Source organism: Canis lupus, chromosome 25 (genome assembly GCF_011100685.1).
Source record: "Canis lupus familiaris isolate Mischka breed German Shepherd chromosome 25, alternate assembly UU_Cfam_GSD_1.0, whole genome shotgun sequence".
NCBI lineage: Eukaryota > Metazoa > Chordata > Mammalia > Carnivora > Canidae > Canis > Canis lupus.
Window position 1 is genome coordinate 34,403,093 of NC_049246.1, and position 21,758 is coordinate 34,424,850.

A 21,758-nucleotide genomic window follows, 5' to 3' on the forward strand; every position below is an offset into this window, starting at 1 on the left:
ATGACCCTGGAGACCCAGGTTGGAGTCCTGCATAGGGCTCCCTGTATGCAGCCTACTTCTCCCTCTGCCTGTGTCTTTGCCTCTCTCTCTGTGTCTCTCATAAATAAATAAAATCTTAAAAAAAAAAATAACTCATTTGTGAAATGATGGTTCCCATCTCATTGGAAGATTAAGAGCTTAACATAGCATGGTAGTCATGGAGATGTGCTGTCCCAGCCTGTCTTCAAGGATTTGCTGCCCAGCTGCAGGGATTGTGGTCAGCCACCAGCCAGCCAGCTTTTGGCTCCTTCAGGGCCTGCCCCAGCTGCAGAAAGTTACTGCAGCTGGGGTCACCCCCTTTCCAGGGGAATCTGGTAACTGAGGGTGAGAGGTGGCCATGGATAGAGACCTGGCCATTTCATTTCTGACAGTAATAGGCAAACTCATTCTAGAATTTCCTGCCAGAGTGGCCAAGGCTTTAGGGGCCTGCATCATGGATTGACTTCTTCCTCTCTCCAATCTTCTTCTTCCCTTTTTCCTTCAAAGGTGGTGAGCCCTGATACCCCAAGCTTTGTCTCTAGGTCTGCTTCTGGAGAACCCAGTCTGCAACACAGTGTTTGGAAGAGAGTAAGTACCCAATAAATGTTACCGTTGGTTTTTGTTATTGTTGTTGCATTATGATAGGAGCTAAAGTCTAACATTAGACATTCTATTCCTAAGTCATCCAACCCCTGCACAGCACAGCCTAGTGCTGTAGGAATCATCCTTCATTATACTAATATTGTGGAATTAGCCTTTGTTATGGACTGAATGTTTGTGTCCTTCCCAAAATTCATATGTTGGAATCCTAACCCCCGATATACTGGTACTACAAGGTGGTGCCTTTGGCAAGTAATCAGGTCGTAAAGGTAGAGCTCTCATGAACGGGATTAGTGCCCTTATAAAAGAGACACCAGACAGCTCCCTTGCCCTCTTTCCACAAGTGAGGATATAAGAAGGTGACCATCTGCAGCCATCTGCAGAACCAGACCACTCTGGCACTCTGATCTTGGTCTTCTAGCTTCTGGAAGTGCAAGATAATTTTTGTTGTTTCTAAGCCATGGGTCTGTGGTATGTTGTTTTAGCACTCTGAACTAAGACAGTCTTCCTCTGTACCTGTACTAAGATACTCTTCTGTAAGTACCTGCAGGACATAGAACCTATTTAAAACTTCCTTCTTTCCCTCCACTGATTTGTTAGCTTACACCTCAAAGGCACACTGTATGAATCTGGTGATGAATTCTTAACTTTTCTGAGTTAAGGACTTCAGCGTGATATTTTTGAATAGCTAAATTTTACTCTTCCAACATGTATAAAGAAGTTTCTAGGCTACCTCATTACATGATAACCCAGGCAGCCAGCCTACATTCATTATGCTGTTCATAGGGCTAGCTAGACATCCACTAGCTGAGGTTTGATCCACACTACAGCTCACAGTGTGCTTTTGGGGGACCAAGTCATCTACACACCATTGGTTATCTTGCAAGGATTCTAAGTCTGGTTCCTTTAGAAAGGGCTATGCAGCCCATGGCTGGGATTTTTCTGTACAGTTGATGTGCTTGATACAAAATATAAGTCAAAAGAGTTTACCTTCATAATTGATATCAGCAAAAGAACAATGTGAAGACTGCCCTAGATTTCCCTAAAAATTGGACACTGGCCAGCTGGTATCTCTTAAAAGGGGATTTTCGATCCATAAAAGTCCGTGTAATTGTAGCACTCAGAACTGGTGGGAGCTCATCTGCCAACCCAATGCACTAACATGCACCACCCACCAACCACAGGAAGTATTTGTGGGTTTTTCAAACTCTGCTTTAAGAGTAGCCTGTTTGGTTTTTTTGATATTTTATTTATTTATTTGAGAGAGAGCACACAAGTACACAAGCAGTGGGGAGGGGCAGAAGAAGAGGGAGAAGCAGACTCTGTGCTGAGCTAGGAGCCTTATGGCATGGGGCTCAACATGAGGCTCGATCCCAGGACCCTGAGATCATGACTTAAGCCAAAGGCAGCCGCTTAACCACTTAACCTTGACTGAACCACCCAGGCACTCACTTGCCTCCACTTGCTGAGGCTCCTCCAGCTCTCCTGTTCCAGATGTCTGTGACTATGTATTGTTTCTCTGCACGAGGAGGAAAGGAACCATACTCCCCAAAGAGTGGCTGTAACTTGAATAAAAATGAGATGTCGGTGGGGAAATGAGGCGTTGGTGGGGAACACGAAATCCCTCAAGAAGAAAGAAGGTTATTGCACTCACCCACAAACCTCAAAGCCAAGCTTTGGTTGGATTCCTCTTGAGTCAACAGATTTCCCAGTTGCCTCATCTTTCTTACAACTGTGTTGCTCTTTCTCTTTTTAGATGGCCTTGATGACATTTCCAGCAGATGCAAGCAGAATATCGTGATGTCTTCTGGGGGCATGGGATGGGGGTAGTTGCTCAACCTCGGGCTCTCAACCCTTCAGGTGGGCAGTGAGAAACCATCCCTCTCACAGTGGGTGTCTAACCTGGGAGTGGTGTCTAACCTGGGGCGCAGGCTAAGAGCCCCTTTCAGGGAGGCCCAAGAGACACTGAGGCCTTGTCTGCCCCCCTTCCTCCACCTCCCCAAATAGGTACTCTTTCGTCTCCCCACACCTGCTCTCCCCCTGTGCACTGCAATACTGGCCCCCAGCAGGCAGTGACTGCAGAGGTTCCGGCCACTTTTTCGGGCTTGGCATCGCTGTGGCCCTGCTCTGACTCATCACAAGGCAGCAGGTGATCAGAAAGGAGCAGCAGACCATATGCAGGGAAACTAAGTCAGAATTTCGAGAGTCATCTGTCTGCTTCACTTTATGGGTGAGAAATGAGAGGCTTGTGTACCCAAAGCCATACAAATAGTAGCTGAGGCAAGAACTGGAGCGAGGTTTCCTGATTCTCAGTCAGGACCAGTCACTACCTGATTTATATTTTCACTCCCTACTTGATCTCAACAGATAGTTGTTTTAACACTTAGATTGCTTTACAAGATTTTGAACACCCAAGAAAATACTCCACAGAAAGGAAAGCTGGTTTGTCATATCTTCAGTGAAGCCCTCCCTGAGTCCACCAACTTGAAGTATTTATTCTGGTCACTTCCTTAGCTCTTTATCTGTACCCTGAGCACTTTCTACAGGGCACTATGTGAGCCTGATTCATCTGGGCCCAGTACAGCTCCACATATAAGAAAGTTCTTTAGTTGCCTTAATAAATCAAGTCCAGTTCTTCAAGGGGAGAGAATCCTGATGCAAGACTCAGGCCCCTGTGGGGGTCACGTGCAGAAAACACAGCCCACTGCCAGCCAGTGGCTCCTGGTTCTCTCTCAGCCCACCCAGACTCAACATCTTGTTTCTCCCAGCACAGCAAGGGAGCTAAAGGCTAAAACATTTAAACAAGGACTCCTCAGCAGGTCAGGTCAGTGAGAGAAAAAGAGAGTAATATGAGACCAGGTAAGAAGAGACGCACAAAGTCCAGGTCAGTCTGGGGACTATGACATGCCTCCCTCAGAGAACTTGGCCTGTTTCATGGTGTTCTCTAAGCTGTTTCTGCTCTGGGCTTGTTGACTCCCCTAGAGCTGTGAACCCACTGATGCAGTAGACCTTCTAGCCTGTTCCTAGCTCCGCACTCAGCCTCAAAGCCCATCTCCCCCGCCCTGAGCCGAGGTAAACACCAGGCACGTAGCAGGTGTTGGATGATACTGGGCCAGATTAAAATATGGTACAATCACACAGGCAGAGGGATTAGGTCTTGGAAAGAGAACAGGCCACAGAAAATAATAAAGATGATGGCACACTCTGTGAACTGAGGCCTTTCAAAGAATGCCTCCTCTCCCAGAACAGCAACGGGGTCAGTGTGAGAGCAAGCAGATGTCGCGGCCCAGCTCAGCCCTCACACTCCACAGCTACTCCCTTCTCCTGTGGCTTTCAGCCAAAGACCCGGAGGGTGTCTACGCTGCAGGTGCAGGCAGGGAGGCATGATGGCACAAGAAACTTTATACAACCTAAAAAGAGACAAGGACAAGCACTCGGGTTTTTTCTTTTAATTATTTACCAGATAAAAAAGAAAAAATAGTGATTGTTTCTCTTCACCCCCAACATTTCAGTTTACCAAGGTCAAGTAGGAGAGAAATTGAACAGTAGTAATTCATGCTCCTGGCCTGGAGCAAATTCTTTCCCTTGGCTCTACAGCACCTCCCGGAGGAGGAGGGACAGGGCAAAGGGCTCCAGGCAGAAATACTGTAGTGTGGCAGCAGAGTGGCAGTGCGGCTGTCCTCCTTGCTTCTCCCTGTTGCCAGAACATTCACACCCTCCTGTTTGCCCCACCCCGTACCATCCTCCCCAGTCCATCAAAGCAAGGAGGAAGACAGGACTTCAGGAGGCAGGACAGGTGTAGCGCAGGACCGGGGGATCACACAGCACACATGGCGGAAGGCCACAGTCTTCTGCTTCTATTGCACATCCTGGCTGAGATCCCCTGCCCTGAGCAATGGGCTACAAAGTGAAATGCTTCTGAAGTTCAAACCACGAATCTGTTGTCAGGTGCCAGGCTCAAGAAGGGGAGGTTGTGTGGTTGTGTGGCTTGTTCTGATACACATATTTAAGTTATACTTAAGTTAGTCCAGGATGGGGGCGAGGCAAAAATTCTGCCTCATTAAAAAAATATATGGAGTTTGGACACCTGGGGCCCTGTAGTCACCTGGGCTTCTCCCCCTCAAGTTCAAAAGACTAAAAATAACTCTCCAGTCCGCAGATCTTCTGCGTAAGATGGAAGAGGCAGTAGCATCCCCCAACTACACAAGCCCCCTCACCAGTTGTCGTGGCTCTGACACTCAGGGGTGACCTCTTTCTCTGAACACTTGGAAAATTTGGCCAGTGACCCCATAGAACAACCTTTCACACTGTGTTTCTCCATAAAGTGGCAGCTGTTTGATTTTGCTTCCTCTCATTACCAATGAAAACAGAGCAGGCCCGGAACAAGTTGTTTACCTGACCTTACAGACAGAATAAAGTCCTGGAAACAACAGTGGGGTGGGTGGGGAGAAGGGATTGATTTTGATTTGGCAAAGCTGCAACTCTTTCGCCTTCATTGGCTGGAACGAAGCTGGCGGGTGAAGACAAACCTAACGGAGCCAATGGCAAGAACTGCAGGCTATGAGAGACGACAGGTCACACACAGAACTGTATAAATTGTGGCACTAGAAAGATAGAAGGCAGGTCCATGACACCAGCTGGGAGCACGCCTCGCGAGCACGCTTCCAGAAATTACATCTGTCCTGTAGTAAGTGGTAGCATCCAGATAAATCAGAGTAGTTCTCCTTCCTCCTCTTCCCAACAAATTCTGAGAGTTTCTCATTTAAATAACTATGTACACACACACAAGCTTGGTCTCTCTTTTATACGAGGGTCCTTCACTTGAGGGTCCTAGAATGGCTTTAGAGAGTCGGTTCCAATTGCCTTTTTGGAGATTTACTGCTTGGGACCAAATCTGTAATGAGAAGAAAGACTGAATTCTACACCGGGCAGTCTTTAGGATGAAAGCATCCCAGTGTTTACGGGATTGAATCTTAATATAAATAATGAGCTTGTAATTCCCTCACGGGGTTTGGTACCCGGCAAATTGAGTAACGAGGCTGGGACTCACCACCCCTGTGCCTGGCTACTATCGCCTAGAAGGCCCCAGGCCCACCAGCAACCCTGCGAATACAGCTCCATACCTCCCTCTGATAAGGACAGTTTCTCAAGTTCAGCTTCAAGTTCAGCGTCCGAGATCCTAGGGTTAGGCACACTGTTGGTATAAAATGTCTCAGGGGGGTTGTCAGGCAGATCCAAAGGTTCTTTGGTGGTATCCTGAAGAAGGATGTCCAATTCTTTCTCTAGTTCCTCACTGTCAAAATCTGGAAAGAAAAGAGGACTTGAGGACACATAAAGTCTAGGGTGCAAGGACTGAGGATGGCAAAACTCAGCTCAGCTTTACAAAAGATGTCCAGGCCTTCTTGTAGGTCATGTAAGTCTGGAGGCAGAGGGCACCTCCAAGCAAATACTCTTTTCCCACTCAGAGCTAAGTCATCAAGGGGATATATTTTACTAATACCACAGAACTGACCCTGCTTCCCTCTGCCCTCGAAGGAGGATCTTCCAGTCGGAACTCTAGTGAGTTAAGATCTCTGTGGCCCAGAGAGTAACAGTACTGTCTACCAACGGGGAAATGACAGTTCCTTCTAACTGCTGCTGCGGGTGAGCCCCAGCGAGGAGAGCCCTGCCTGCACCAGGAAAAGTAGATCTATGACCCAACCCATCCCAGCACAAGGAAGTGAAGGCCTCTTAGAAAGCAAGAAGAAAAGAACTGCCTTGTCAACTTACCTAAGCCATTGGTCACCCCACCAGCCAGAGTCTGAGAAACTTCATCCTGGGTGTCACACAGCTATAAGAGAAAAGCACAGGCCTTGAATGCAGAGTGGCATCTCTAGGGGTCTTAGTGTTTTGGGCTCCGTGTTCAGGGTTACAAAGTAATGTGGCCCCATCAGAGAAAATCTTCCTCAAGTCCACAAGGTAAAGAGTCCAGTTTGGGAAAAGAAGGAAGGGCAGCAAAGTCACACCTGCCCTCAGAACCTCCTCCTGTGGGTGTTCCTCCCAGGCCCTTCCTGTACCTCTTGGATCTGATCCACAAGGCTCTCTGCCTTCTCTACTGTGACATCCTTCATGGAGAGTTTTAGTGCTCCTACCCCAGCCTGATAGGCATTGAAAACCTAAAGAGAAAGCAAAGTTATCACTGTGAATGAAGAACACTGGGCAAAATACCTACATCTCCAAATGACAGCTTTGTGGTTTCTTTGGTTTGGTTTGGTTTAGCCACCCACACTTGATTCATCCCATATTCACGAAGGCCAAAACTTCCCAATAGGAGAAGCACAATCCCAACCATATCCTGAAAAAACCCAGGCCTTCTCCAAACAGCACAGGAATGGTGGAGGGAATGAGGAGTATGCTCAAGATGGAGCAGAGAGGCGGTGACTACCATCTGATCTGTCTGGGAGGCATAGATCCGGTCCAGGATGCCTTGAACAGTGTCCAGCTTGGCATGCAGGGCCTCGATACGCTTCTCTGTCCGTTGCTTGGCCTTGAGAGACCTCAGTGCCTGGGGGGGGGGGGGGGGGGGCATGGAGACTTGGTTAGGGTAAGCGAGGCAGGCCAAAGAGGAAGCAAGGCTTTCTCAGATGATAAGATCATCTCAGATCTCCTCTTCTCTCATTTGTAAAACAAGTTGTGGTACCTGGACCATCTGCAGATTCTTCCCCTCCTGCCCCACGGTCCTCTCGGAACTGCTGGGACACCCACCACACACTGCCAGCCCAAGGCACAGGTACACAACTGAAGGGAAACAAGCAAACTCACCAGTTGCTTCTTTCCTGCTCGGCATGCCCGGCGGGCTTCTTCTTTACACCTATGAAACACAGGGGACAGATTGAGATGACTATGGTATAGAATGGGGGTGGCAGTGTCTTGAATAGTCCCCGAGCATCCCACTCAATTAAGGTGCTTTCCAATCTGAAAATCAAATTGATTCCACCCAATGGCCAGAAGAACGATACCCAAGAGCACATTGGCAAACTCCCGCAGCAGGCTGAGACATGAGCTTGAACATAGGCATGCGAGAAAGGCAAACCCACTAAGGATAAGCTGTTTCAGCCCCCAGGGAAGGAGAACATGCCAACAGGGCACCTTAACAATAGATTCCCATTTTGGGAGCCAGGAGATAAGGGATCAATTCTTAACACTGACAATGACCTTGGACATATTCCCTGGCTTTCCCACAATACTGGGTTTCTCCCACTGGAAGAAGGAGTGAGCATTATTATTATTATTATTTTTAGAAGTGAGCATTTTAATTCAATGTCTACATAGCAATGTTTTAGAGAAGTATCCATGTGCCTTTAGCAGGGCTGCCTTCCCCATCTAGGCAGAAAAGCAGGAACCCCTCAGAAAGATCCTGGAAGGCAGAGACTAGCCTTGTTCACTACTGTAATTCCTAAGTCCCTAAGGCAAGGTCTGGTGCGACAAACACTGGTTAAAAGGATACTGGCATGGAAGAGCATAAACATAATGCTAACAGATGTAATCTTGGGGGGAAGAATTAAAATTCATTTTTTCTCCTTTGTGAAAGTCTGTGTTTTGCATGATTGCTGCACTGAGCAGTTAGTACTTTGTAATTAGTAAAACGAAAAAAAAATTTTTTTTAAAGACACTAATGCTTTGCTGGCTCTGAGGGCCAGCCAGGGTGGGGGTGGGAGGGTGCTCAGCTCAGGGGTAGTTACCTCTCTGCTTCCTGGGATAAGGACTCCACTTTGCGCGAGAGCAGCTGTTCACTCTGCATCAGCTGGTATACCCCAACATCTACGTCGTTGACAGGAGAGACCTTGGCATGTGGCCCTCGGGCAAACTTCACAATCTGAGGGACAGGGACAAATTACTGGGGCCCCTACCACAAATGCTGAGAAATCCCCAGGCGGGAATGCTGGCGGGCATGTCAGTATGTACTTAATAAGCCATTGGTGAGTCAGTGCATGAACAGTTCGACTTCCGTACCTTTTCCCCATTCTGTTCGAGGACTGTGACTCTCTTCTCTTTCTGCAGCTGCAGCAACACCAAGTAGAAGGTCCTCTCATCCGGACAGGAGCCCACACAGAGGGTGCTCAGCTCTGACAGGGCCACGACGGGGTGGGAGGAGAGAGGGGAGTTCTGATACAGACGATACACCTCCTCAGCCTTCTCCTGCAGAAAGGCAAGTATTGCTTACATGCCTGGCCACCACCCATGGCGCCCAGTGAGCCCTGACCCTGTGTCTCCAAACCATGATCCGCAAGACGAGAGCAGGGAGCACTGGCCCTGCCTTCCCTAAAGTAGTAGCTTTGGAAAAGGAAAGAGTTTCAGTTTCTTTAAACCTTGGAGGGAAGTCTGATGTATGCAGATGAAATAAGGTACATGGTATGTACTGGGAGCCAGCTCTGTGCTTGCATATCCATTTGGGACTTTATGTTTCTGTGTCTCCCAGCACTGAGGGAAGGAGGAGGAGTCTGAGGTGTTGTGGCATAGCCATGACTGAGAGCTGAGCCCTGCTTATGTGGCCCCAGACCAGTCCTCTCACTGGTCCTCAGCATCCCTCTCACAAATTGAAGAAGGTAGAGGAGATGACATTCAAATTCCCTTCCAATGTCGGTCTCTCCATTATTTTTTTAAAGATTTTATTTATTTATTCATGACAGACACAGAGAAAGGGGCAGAGACACAGGCAGAGGGAGAAGCAGGCTCCATGCAGGTAGCCCAATGTGGGACTCGACCCTGGGACTCCAGGATCACACCCTGAGCCAAAGCAGACGCTCAATCACTGAGCCACCCAGGTGTCCCAGGTCTCTCCATTTTTATGCCAACTGGCAATAATGCAAACAAGAGCATCACTGAATCTATAGAGTCTCAAGAGTGAAGTGTGTGAAAAACAGACACATAGATCAATGGAACAGAATAGAGAACCCAGAAGTGGACCCTGAACTTTATGGCCAACTAATATTCGATAAAAGAGGAAAGACTATCAATTGGAAGAAAGACAGTCTCTTCAATAAATGGTGCTGGAAAAATTGGACATCCACATGCAGAAGAATGAAACTAGACCACTCTCTTGCACCATACACAAAGATAAACTCAAAATGGATGAAAGATCTAAATGTGAGACAAGATTCCATCAAAATCCTAGAGGAGAACACAGGCAACACCCTTTTTGAACTTGGCCACAGTAACTTCTTGCAAAATACATCCACGAAGGCAAAAGAAACAAAAGCAAAAATGAACTATTGGGACTTCATCAAGATAAGAAGCTTTTGCACAGCAAAGGATACAGTCAACAAAACTAAAAGACAACCCACAGAATGGGAGAAGATATTTGCAAATGACGTATCAGATAAAGGGCTAGTTTCCAAGATCTATAAAGAACTTCTTAAACTCAACAGCAAAGAAACAAACAATCCAATCATGAAATGGGCAAAAGACATGAAGAGAATTCTCACAAAGGAAGACATAGACATGGCCAACATGCACATGAGAAAATGCTCTGCATCACTGGCCATCAGGGAAATACAAATCAAAACCACAATGAGATCCCACCTCACACCAGTGAGAATGGGGAAAAGTAACAAGGCAGAAAACCACAAATGTTGGAGAGGATGTGGAGAAAGGGGAACCCTCTTACACTGTTGGTGGGAATGTGAACTGGTGCAGCCACTCTGGAAAACTGTGTGGAGGTTCCTCAAAGAGTCAAAAATAGACCTGTCCCTACGACCGAGCAATTGCACTGCTGGGGATTTACCCCAAAGATACAGATGCAATGAAACGCCGGGACACCTGCACCCCAATGTTTATAGCAGCAATGTCCACAATAGCCAAACTGTGGAAGGAGCCTCGGTGTCCATCGAAAGATGAATGGATAAAGAAGATGTGGTTTATGTATACAATGGAATATTCCTCAGCCATTAGAAATGACAAATACCCACCATTTGCTTCAATGTGGATGGACCTGGAGGGTATTATGCTGAGTGAAGTAAGTCAATTAGAGAAGGACAAACAGTGTATGTTCTCATTCATTTGGGGAATATAAATAATAGTGAAAGGGAATATAAGGGAAGGGAGAAGAAATGTGTGGGAAATATCAGAAAGGGAGACAGAACATAAAGACTCCTAACTCTGGGAAACGAACTAGGGGTGGTGGAAAGGGAGGAGGGCGGGGGGTGGTGGTGAGTGGGTGACGGGCACTGAGGGGGACACTTGACGGGATGAGCACTGGGTGTTATTCTGTATGTTGGTAAATTGAACACCAATAAAAATTATTTTATTAAAAAAAAGAGTGAAGTGTGTTACAATGAGGTGAGACAGGTTTTTTTTTTTTTTTTTTTTTGAGGAGCCTAAGAAATATAAGTTTCAAGAAACAATGCCACTGTATTCCTCCCACATGGAAATTACCCTCTTAGTCTTCCATAAGTAAGAAATACTTATTAAGGTATGCACAGAATGCTATGAAAATCTAAGGAAGGAACACCCAGGAGTTCAGAGATTGCTTAGGGGGAAAATGGTTGCTGAGCCGAATTACAAACAGTAAGTTCCTAGGTAAAGGGTATTTCAGGAAGATGGATGGTCATGAGCAACGGCATGGAGTATGAATCAATTTGGTGTTTATGGATGTAGTCAGGAAGGAAAGAGAGTGAGCAGAAGCACTTCTATTTTTAAAAAAATATTTTATTTATTTTTTCATGAGGGAGACACAGAGAGGCAGAGACATAGGAAGAGGGAGAAGCAGGCTCCCCACAGAACCCCAAGATCACAAACAAAGCCAAAGGCACATGCTCAACCACTGAGCCACCCAGGTGTCCAGCACTCCTCTCTTATACAAGCTACAATATCTTATTTGCTGTCCTTTCTCTGCAGATGGTGGGTAGTTGTGGAAGGGAAATGACAAGGCTGGATTAACAGATATCTAGCTGACAAGAGGGAAAGGATGGATTGTAGGAGCTAGGCTTCGAGGAACAGAGACCATTTATGCAAGAGACTAAGAGCAACTGAACAGGGTAGTGGTAAGAGGGACAGAGAAGGGATGGGTTCAAGAAAAATTCAGAAGATAAAACAGGCAGTCCATAGTAACTGGGCATACGGTTGAAGGAGAAAGAGGAGTCCAGGATGATCTTGGGTTCTGGCTTGAGTGACCAGGAGGATGTGATGCTATTAATTAATAGCAAGAACACAGAAGGAAAAGCGTATTCTATAGGAAAGACAAAACATACCATTTTGTACATGTTGTCTGGGATGCCTAACTACATCCAAGAAGATCCATACAGCAGATAACTGGATATCCAAATCTGATGCTCAAAGGAGACACCAGGGCAGTTTATATAACTGTAAAAATCCTTAAGCATATAGAAGGTAATTCAAATCCCAAGTGTAAATGAGATACCCAAGGAAATTAAGAGAACAAAGTAATAAACTGAAGGAAGACCAATATCTAAGAGACGAAGGAACTCACAAAAGAAATCCAGAGCACCACTTAGGGAGAGCCAAGAAGAATCCAGAGTGTTATAACAACAAAATTAAAGAAATGGAAAATTTTAATAAGTGAGTATTTAACAGTGTCAAAAGCAGCAGAAGAGCCTAATAAGATAGAGACTAAAGTTTTCATTTGATTTACCTGCTTTGTCAGATAATAATACTTACTATAAAGCTACTGTAGTAAGAATAGTGTGGTGTCCACACCAACAGATGAATGATGAACAACATTAACAAATGATGTTGGGGCACTTTGGTGGCTCAGTCGGTTGAGTGTCCGATTCTTGATTTCTGCTCAGGTCATGATCTCAGGATTCTGAGGTCCAGCACATCAGGCTCTGTGCTCAGCAAGCAATCTGTCTGAGCTTCTCTCCCTCTGCCCCTCCAGCCGCTCGTGCATGCTCTCTCTCTCTCTCAAATAAATAAATAAATCTTAAAAAAAAATGACGTTAAGACATCTGGCTATCTGTTTGGAAAAAAATTTTTTTTCCTTACCAGATATACAAAAACAAATGCCAAATTACTGAAATCTAAATTGAGAAAATATTTGTTACCATGTTTTTAGAAAAAGATTTTATTTATTTATTTATTTGAGGGATAAAAAAGAGAAAGTGGGGGGAGAGGCAGAGGGAAAGAGAGAATCTCAAGCAGATTCCCCACTGCGTGCAGAGCCTGACACAGGGCTGGATGTCATGACTCTGAGATGATGACTTGGGTCAACATCAGAGGCACCTCTGAGAAAACATTTTAAAAATTGAATTAACTTTGAAGTAGAGGATGCTTTTGTAAGTAAGACCGGAAATTCAGTAGCCATAAAGGAAAATGTTAGAGATCTGACTATAGAAACATGGAAACTTCTATATGGTAAAAGATATCATAAATAAAAATGAAGAGCAAAAGAGACCAGAACACAATATTTATATCTCTAACACTAAAAATATATTATATATAACTACCCCTAATACATACAAAAAAAAACCCTCATAATTATAAAGAACAAATAATCCAATATAAAAACAAACAAAATATATAAATAGGCAATGCAAAGAAGAGGATCTGTAAATGGCCAGCAGATAGTGGAAAACTTGCTCAAACCCCAAATAGGAAGCATTATTTTTTGTTTGTCATATTTGCAAGTTTAAAAGACTCATGTTACCCAGGGCTAGCAAGGATGTGAGGATCCTGAACACTTTAATGAAAGTGTAAATTAGTACAAACTTTTAAAAAGTAATTTGGCAATTTCTGTACAGATACATTTCTAGAAATCTACTCCATAAAAATAGAAATACAAGTGCATAAGATAAATACACAAGGCTGTCAAAGAAGTATTTTTTGGTAACAAGAGAGATTTGGAATGACTTAAATGTCCAACTGGGTGGTAACTATTGCGTAAATTGTGGCATATCTATAGATTATTATGTAGCCATCTGAAAGAATGAAATAGATCTATGTTATGTAGGGACCTGAAAAGATGCTCATAACATATTAAAGTGTAAAGAAAAAAAGGCAGGTTGCAGACCAATAAATAAAATAAGATTCTATTTCTGGAAAAAAAGGAATGTGTGTGCATGCATATTTTTGTATGCATGTGTATATTCATGTATTTATTCAACAAATGTTTATTGACTCTATTATATAGCAGGCACTGTTCCCAGAGCCCTGGTGCCAATAGAACTTCTCCCTTCTGGTAGGAGAGACAGATTACAAGTAAGTAAACAAGTAAATAATATTTTCAGGAAGCATTAAGTGCTAACAACAAAATAAAACAGAAAGTAATACAACGGTGTTGCACAACACCAGTAAGAAAACATGTGAACACACAAGCATATGTGTGTGCACACACCTTAGCAGAGAGGAATGCACCCAAAGAGATGGAAATGGGATGAATAGAAAGGAAATGTTCATTTCTTTGTATAATTATTTCAAATAGCAAGATGTATGGGCAATTTTTATTTTTTTGTATTTTTTCAAATAAAATAAAAAGTTACTGGCTTTCAGTGTCTAGACTTGGGAAAATCAATTTACCTCAGAAGTAGGTTTTGTTTTAAAAAATATCAATGTAAGACTTTTCAGTTTTACACAGAGAAACAAAGTTCCATTCCAGGAGAACACAGTGCAGTCACCATATATTTGAAAGCAGATTTCATGGGATGAGCTTAAATGTTGGGAGCTCTGTTTAGTGATGTAAACTGGGTATAGATTTAACAGTACCAAGGCGCTGCAGAGTGAGATTTATTTTTCTACTTAAATAAGATTAAACTACACCGTGGTTAAAAACTACTGTTGGTTCTTGGAAGATCTATGTTATTAATTCCACTCCCACCCCCATCTCTGCCATTGCTCTCAAAAGACTATGAAACCAAAACCACATCTGTGGGGATAAAGGAGTCTACCTCCCTTTGCTCCAGGTTGGAAAACACCTGAGCTAAGAGACTGCAAAGAAGAATGGGTTAGGCACAGAACCATGTAAACCATCCTGTAGTTTTTGGATGGCCTTGGCTAAGTCCTGGAGCTCAGGGCGCTGTGTGGGAAGATACCCATGTGGATAGGGAAAGGGAAAGAGCCCTTCCCTTGAAGCAAATGCATGCTGTTCAGTCAAACTTTGAGGGTCTGCGAGGAGAGGTGGTAGATTTTGGAGACCTCCACCTCAAGCTGAGGGTTGAGAGGGTTGGGGTCTGTCAAGGTGAAGAGAAACTGGAGTTTCTTTTGGAGTAAGGGATAAAGATGCTGAGCTGGCTCCAACTGTGTGAAGCCTCTGGGACTATGCAAAGGTTCTGGGGTTGGGCTTGGTCTGTGAGTTTCAAAAATAAGTACTGTCTACGGTATACTTTTGCTATCAGGTGTTCAGTCAATTCTATAAACACGTACACACAGAGCAGTTTTGGTGGAGTGTGGGGCTGAAGCGGGTGTGTGCTGGGTTAAAGAGTGTGTGAAAGGTGAAGAAGTGGTGGAGATAAAGCTTGGTCAAGAAGGAGAGAAACAGAGCACTAATGAGACAGTGGCTGGGTCCCACAAAGGAGTCATGCTGTGATGGGAAAAACTTGAGTGGTTTAGAGGCTGAGGAAGGAAAGCACCAAGAGAGGGAGATAGAATATACAGATCAAGAAGCTAATTGATGGGATGAGGAGGATAGCAGGGTAGAGACAGACTCAAGAGCACATGGATGCCTCATCCTTTGAGCCTGGGGAGAAATTAAGGCTCAGAAGATGTTCAACTGGATGTAGAAGGACAGAAAACTGAAGGCCTGGCTTAGGAGATTCCATCTTCTCAGTGAAATGTCAGCAGAGTCTTGGGGTGACATACAAAAGGCAAGTGTGAGGGGGCTGGGAAAGGGCAAAAAACTGGGCTGAGGGATGGCTGCGGGGGTCTCCTCTGTGAAAGGGACCCTGGTCTTGGTGACAGGGTGGTATTCTCTACAGGGATGGCAGACTGTGGGGTTGGCCTAGGGCAGTGGATGTGCTAGTGTCTCGAGTGGCCCAAGAGAGCTGTGAAGAAGTTACGTGCATGCTCTAAGCTGTGTGGGGAAAGCCAGCCTGGAGGAAGCTGACCGACCAGAAGAGCATGGAGGGACCAAGGGTCCTAGTGGCCTCTTCAGTGGAACTAAGACCATCAGTAAGCTGGGAAGGGAAGGATCACAGTCACAGAAGAGGAAATCTGAACCCGTTTTGCTGATTTAAGGGAAGGCAAAGCTGAAGTCACAGGGTCCTCAGAAATCCTGGGAAATCCTTACCAGTAAACTACAGAAAGCAAAGAGTTTTCTTAACTTTAGCTTATAACTAATTTCTACAAACACAGAAAGCAATCAACTATATGTAACAGACAGTTCCTAGACAGAGGAACACCTTTGAAATGTACAGGGCAACTAACAACTAAATAATGCTACAAAAGGTCAGATAAACCCAGCTATCAACTGTCACTGTGTAAAAAGATGTTCTTTTTCTAAGGACACACATAGGAACGTGGAGGATCCTGTCATTGCCATGGATGACATCCACACCTCTCCCTTCTGAGCACCCACCTTAAGCAGCTCCACGGCTACCAGCACCTCCTCAGCAGGAACTTTATTATCCCCCAGCATGTTGGAAAGAGTCCACTTGAGGGGCTTCAGCAGGAAGACTCCAACCCCCCAGGAGATCCAGCTGCTGTCTACACTGGCCATGAAGTCTGACTCCCGCTGCAGCTCCCCTCGACTGCAGGCAAAGAAAGAAAAGGGCATACGGTGGCTTAGTGCAATGTCCCATTCCAGTCCCCACCTTCTCCCCCAGAGACAAATTTGATCATCATCGCCATAAACACCATTTATTAGGTACCTACTCTGTGCCAGCTATTATGAGCAGCAGTGTTTCAGCTCCAGCTGAAAGCCTCATTCTGTGAGATAGATGTTGTTGGCATTTTAGTTACTGAGAAAATTGAGGGAATGAGGCGAGAGGGGCCAAATCTAAATTATAACTTGGCTTCAAAATGCAAGCTCTCCACAAGGCTGCAGAGCCTACTTTGAGACTTCTTTTAACGAATGAAGCTCAATGTGATAAAATGAGAATCACAAAAAATGGGTTACTGTTAATGCAAGACCTAAAGAAATATACAAAGATGTTCAGAGAAAAGGTTTCCTGCTATTCCTGAGCTAGGGTGGAGTTAGGACATAAGTACATTACGGTACTGATAATAAGCAGCTCTATTTACTGAATGCTTATCACGGACCACTCCCTCTGCTAAGGGCTACGTTAGGAATGTGTTTTCAAATCCTCACAACAAACCTAACTACAATTCTCATCATCATCATTGTATACTTGGTCAAACTGAAGCTTAAAGAGGGGCACATAACGTAGCGAGTGGCAGAGCCAGGATTTGAGCGCAGACCATTTGGCCCTCAAGCAAAGCTGTTAACTACTATCCTATGCTGTTTCCATGGAGGATTATCTCTCTGAAAAATTCTCCGGGTGCCAGACCCCATCAAGCACCAGGAAGCATCAGTAGAGTGCCAGCAGTCAGGGGAGAAGAAACCAAGGTCTTAAAGGTCTCTGGATTGGAAGAGGTAGAGAACGGTCCTACTGCAATAGGAAGCCCAGACTGTTCTTGTTCCTCCTTGGCTTGAACTATGGTTTCCTCTGTACCCCACCTCAGGCAGGAACTAAAACTCGGCACAGTACGCTTTCTCAGAAACAATAAGTTTCAGAAATGGGTTATCCCATCCATGTCAGCCAATGCAAAGGTACTGGGGAGAAAGAAGGCCTCTGAATCAGGACGAGCAGCGAACTCCAAGCAACATATCAAAGTTGACTTTCTTCCTTCACTGAAGGAGGTAGTATGCCAGCTAGGCCGCTCTCAGTCTGTCTACAATGTGATGTGCAAACGATTTAGAATCAGGAGACCAGGGGTCCTGTCCTGGCATTACCTCTCACTCACTGTGTGACCTCGAGTAAGTTGCTTCTCTCTGCCCCTGTCCCTTCTTCTGTCTGCTGAGGATAATTCTATCATCTCGCCCACAGGATTGCTGAGGTCAAGTGAATGGTGCATGTAAAGTATTCGCATTCTATTAAGTGCGGCACATCTCTTAGATATCCATGCTGTGGCCTCAGGTGCCTCTAAAACCCTGCACATGTACAGAACCTTTTCAGAGCACCAAGGTACCCAGTAAAGCCCCTAACCTGCTTCACGTCCTCTGCTTCAAACAGCCTGTGCCAAGGACAAGCCAAACCAGACACATGAGCCCGGGGCTGTTGGCAAGATCCCCACGGGCCTCTTCCCCACGACTGCTCTCTTCTTAGTTCTGACCTCCCTCAGTTCAATAAATCCTATGTCACAGATCTGCCGTTCCAGGGTAATCCAAATTTGGAAGCCCTACGAAACAACTACACAACGGGATTGCAGGCAAGACAAGTCATTGTCACCTGTGCCAGGCGGGTTTCTCCTCCTACCGTCTCAGTGGAATTCATCGGCCTATTGCGGCCCCATAATTTGCCCGATGCCCCGTCTCCTGCCCCGTCCACACCCCTAAGCCAGCCTCCTCCTTGTCCTCCTCTGCCTGCCCAGCACACACAGATGCGCTCCTGCGGGCCAGACCCGGGGCTGGGCGCGGTCCCCTCCGGGAGCCTCCCCCGCCCCCCGGGCCCCGGCCCCCGGCCCCCGACCCGGCCCGGCCCGCCCTCACCGTAGTAGGTCCTGCAGCACGGTGGCCAGCCCCAGCGGGACACTGCCCTTGCGCTGGAAGGCCTCCTGCAAGTCCCGCAGACGCAGGCGCACCACCCCCTGGCGGCGGCTGTGGCTCAGCACCAACGGTGCCCAGAAGCCCATCTTGCTGTCCCAGTCGGTGCTGTTCACCTCGCGACTCCTTTTGAAGGCGGAGAACAGGAAAGACATGCGTTCCTCGTCCTCCTCCCACTCGGGGGGCAGTAGGCCCGCCGAGTCTCCCCCGGCCGGGGCCTCGGCCTCCCGCTCCGGGGACCACATCGGAACCCCAGCCCCGCCAAGGCTCCGAACACAACCCCGGCCCTGGACCCCCCTTCCGCCCTAGTTCCCTCCCGGCTTCCGTTCCTTGACCGCCTCCTCCTCTGTCATTACGTCATCGCCACCCCCCGCGCGAAATAAGTCCCGCGCCTCCTTAAGCGCATGCTTCTCTCTGCCCTCTCTGCGCCGGGAGGAGGGGCGATGACCCTATTTTCGGACGGGCTCAAAGCGCATGCGTCGGCCCCTCCTCCCGCCGTCTTTGTGCGGCGAGAAGGGCTTCGCGCGTGCGCGGCGGGTAGGGAAGCGTCCCGCCCCCTTCGCGGATCATAGAGTTTGACGACGCGTCTTAGTCTTAGAGAGGCTGACGCTTCGGCTCCTAAACTGTGGAGGCCGCAGGGAGTGGGACCGTGGCGTCCCGCTGAGGGGCGCCGGAGGCAACGGGGTCGCACGGAATCGCTGTGCCGCTCCTGCACCGGCCTCGACTTCAGACACTTAAACTTCAAGGTAGCTTCCTTTTAAGGTAATGTCAGCGGATAAACAAGTGTGGGTCACTCAAGTTCTGAGTGACAGTGTGCACACTGATTTTTTTTTTTTAAGATTTTATTTATTCATGAGAGACACACAGAGAGAGAGAGAGGCAGACACACAGGCAGAGGGAGGAGCAGGCTCCGTGCAGGGAGCCCCACGTGGGACTCGACCCCGGGTCTCCAGGGTCACGCCCTGGACTGCAGGTGGCGCTAAACCGCTGGGCCACCCGGGCTGCTCGGAACTCCCATCTAATCTCCGTCGAAAGCTTCTCCAGTTACCGTGACTCACCGTTGACCCCTTCCCTGGGCTGCACAGTCAGCGTTTGCTAGTCTGCATCCTGTTCCCTGGTGCCCTCAGGGCAGGTGCAGCGGCTTAAATTTGATGCCGAAGAAATAGTTTGTCAACTGAAAGGTGCACAGCTTGACCCTTGCCCCTCCAGTAACTTAGAATCTTGTTAGGATGACTGAGAGCTCACGTATGTAAGATTGTTACGGAAAATCTTCCGAGCCGTGAACCTGTCCAGTGTGTGAAGAATAAATTGGTTTTTCTTTTTTCTTTTTTAGTTGAATGATTTAAAAGATGAAAGGCGTTTCATGTTTAATGGAACTGGGTCACCAGCTCAACCAGAGTTGGGTATGAGTCTGGCCTCTTCCGCCCACTGGCTGTATGACCTTGGTCAAGTATCTAATCTTCTGTTTATTTTTTATTTTTTTTTAAGATTTTATTTACTTATTCATGAGAGAGACACAGAGAGAGAGGCAGAGATACAGGTAGAGGGAGAAGCAGGCCCCATGAGGGGAGGCCAATGTGGGACTCGATCCCAGGACCCGGGATCACAGCCTGAGCCAAAGGCAGATGCTCAACAGCTGAGCCACCCGCAGGTCCCCTAATCTGCTTAAAGGAAATGTTTTGTATGTAAAATACCGGGCACGTAGTATAGTGTTAATGATATAGGAAAGATAGGGTTTGAAGCTGAGGGCCACGAAAGAATTCTTGAGGCATCTTTGGTGCAAAAAAGCGGTTTTATTAAAGCAAGGGGACAGGACCCATGGGCAGAAGGAACTGCACTGGGGTCATGAAGAGTGACCCATTATATGCTTGCAAGTTCTGAGGGAGTTAGGAACAGAAGGAACCTCTAAGGTATTTTGGAAACAAGGTTTCTAGGACCCTGAGGGGTCTAGCTTTTGTTAGGAAAGGTCGCTTATTATTGTTTAGTAAACCATCAGTCATGAGACCCTTCTGATGTCTATCATTGGGTCATATGCTTGGAGGATGATTCCTAACCTATATCTTGGGGGGAGGGTTAGAGATAAAGGGAGCTTCCAAAGGCATTTTTATAGGTTACAGAAGACCTACAGGGTCCTGGGGGTCGGGCTACGATTGCCTTTTGCCCTTAGCAAAGTGTCAGCATCGAGGCAGTTGAGTCCCTAGAGGAATGTCACTCTGCCTGTTTCAAGGACTTGTCAATGGGCTGTAAGTAGTAAGGAAATTTAATAATTGTTCTTCTTCTGCCTTTGCTTCCCACATCGTTATCCCTGAATGGCAGAATGTTTAGTAGTTGGAACTCAGTTGCAATGAAGAATCTTAATAAGCATTTTGAAGGAGGGGAAGGGATATGATTGGTTATATGAATGAACGTGTCATCTGATACTGTTGTCTTACATTCCTTCAAGCATTTTCAGGTCAATATCCCGTTTGATAACTTACAGCAACTGACAAAAAAAAAAAAAACAAATCTCTCCTTGACCACACTCTAAAGTTTCTCTGAACCCTCTTCTTGACGAGACCTGTCAACCTTGACCTATAAAGACCTGAACAAACACTACCATAGTTTTTTTTTTTTTTAAAGACGTATTTATTTATTTATTCATGAGAGACCGAGAGAGGCAGAGACACAGGCAGAGGGAGAAGCAGGCTCCATGAAGGAAGCCTGATACGCCCGGGACTCTAGGATCACGCCCTGGGCCGAAGGTATGCGCCAAACTGCTGAGCCACCCAGGGATCCCGCTACCATAGTTTTTAACCGCTCAAGATCACATCCCTAGGATGACCCTAGTCTCCGTCAAAGAGCTGCCCCAGAAAACTCAAGGTTGTCAAAAAATTTTACTGTCTGTTCCAGCCAACACCTGAAGATGGGGCTCCTGTCTTCCAGCCTCCGTGGAAGAGGGAGACTAATTTCTACAAGTCAGTTTGCAAACTCAGATGGGTTTCACAGGGACCATCTCTCCTTCCAGCTTTTTGTAATTTATCACTGCCCTGATTCTACTGAGACCCCCCTCACTCTCCTGCCTATTCCCTTATTTCTTTGAAAAGCCTAGTCACCTCTGTATAAAGAAGTTGAGTTAAATTTGCACTGGCAGCTTTCCCTATTGGAATAGTATATTACTGATTAAAATCTATCCTTACCACTTTAACGGGCACCCTTGTACCTTAAGAAGCACGTTTCTGCCATGCAATCATACTCAATAAAATGGCTGGTTGCTTTGTGTCATGAGAGAGACCAGGTTGTCTTCTCAGCTAGGTCTCTAAGTCAAAGTAGTCTTGCTCCTAAGCATTTTCAGGAGAGCAAAGTTATGTACTTATGGCCACTTGCACCTGGAAGTGCCACTAGGTTCCTGACACCTCTAAGCAGAGGGTTCTTCACTTGTAGCTTTTGGAAATTGGGGGAGCTACTGGGA

The 21,758-nt window shown here is 46.3% G+C and overlaps 1 protein-coding gene and 1 long non-coding RNA gene across 4 annotated transcripts in view; one reads left to right on the forward strand and one right to left on the reverse strand.

The window, feature by feature from the left end:
* Window positions 1-4,052: 4,052 nt before the first annotated feature.
* CHMP7 (charged multivesicular body protein 7) lies at window positions 4,053-18,640 on the reverse strand. The gene is made up of 10 exons (XM_038573805.1): window positions 18,257-18,640; window positions 16,124-16,295; window positions 8,611-8,796; window positions 8,340-8,473; window positions 7,420-7,468; window positions 7,043-7,162; window positions 6,675-6,773; window positions 6,388-6,448; window positions 5,742-5,921; window positions 4,053-5,512 (listed from the first exon to the last, which is right to left on the reverse strand). Exons 1-10 carry the CDS (start codon window positions 18,553-18,555, stop codon window positions 5,460-5,462), a joined length of 1,353 nt encoding a protein of 450 aa, XP_038429733.1. The 5' UTR covers window positions 18,556-18,640; the 3' UTR covers window positions 4,053-5,459.
* A 124-nt stretch (window positions 18,641-18,764) lies between these two features.
* Window positions 18,765-21,758, forward strand: part of LOC106557775 — a 41,624-nt gene continuing 38,630 nt past the window's right edge. For 2 of the 3 annotated variants that reach the window (XR_005378680.1, XR_005378681.1), the window contains exon 1: window positions 18,765-19,072. This is a non-coding gene — a long non-coding RNA (uncharacterized LOC106557775). The remainder of the gene's footprint in view (window positions 19,073-21,758) is intronic. The other variant, XR_005378682.1, reaches the window with a different exon arrangement.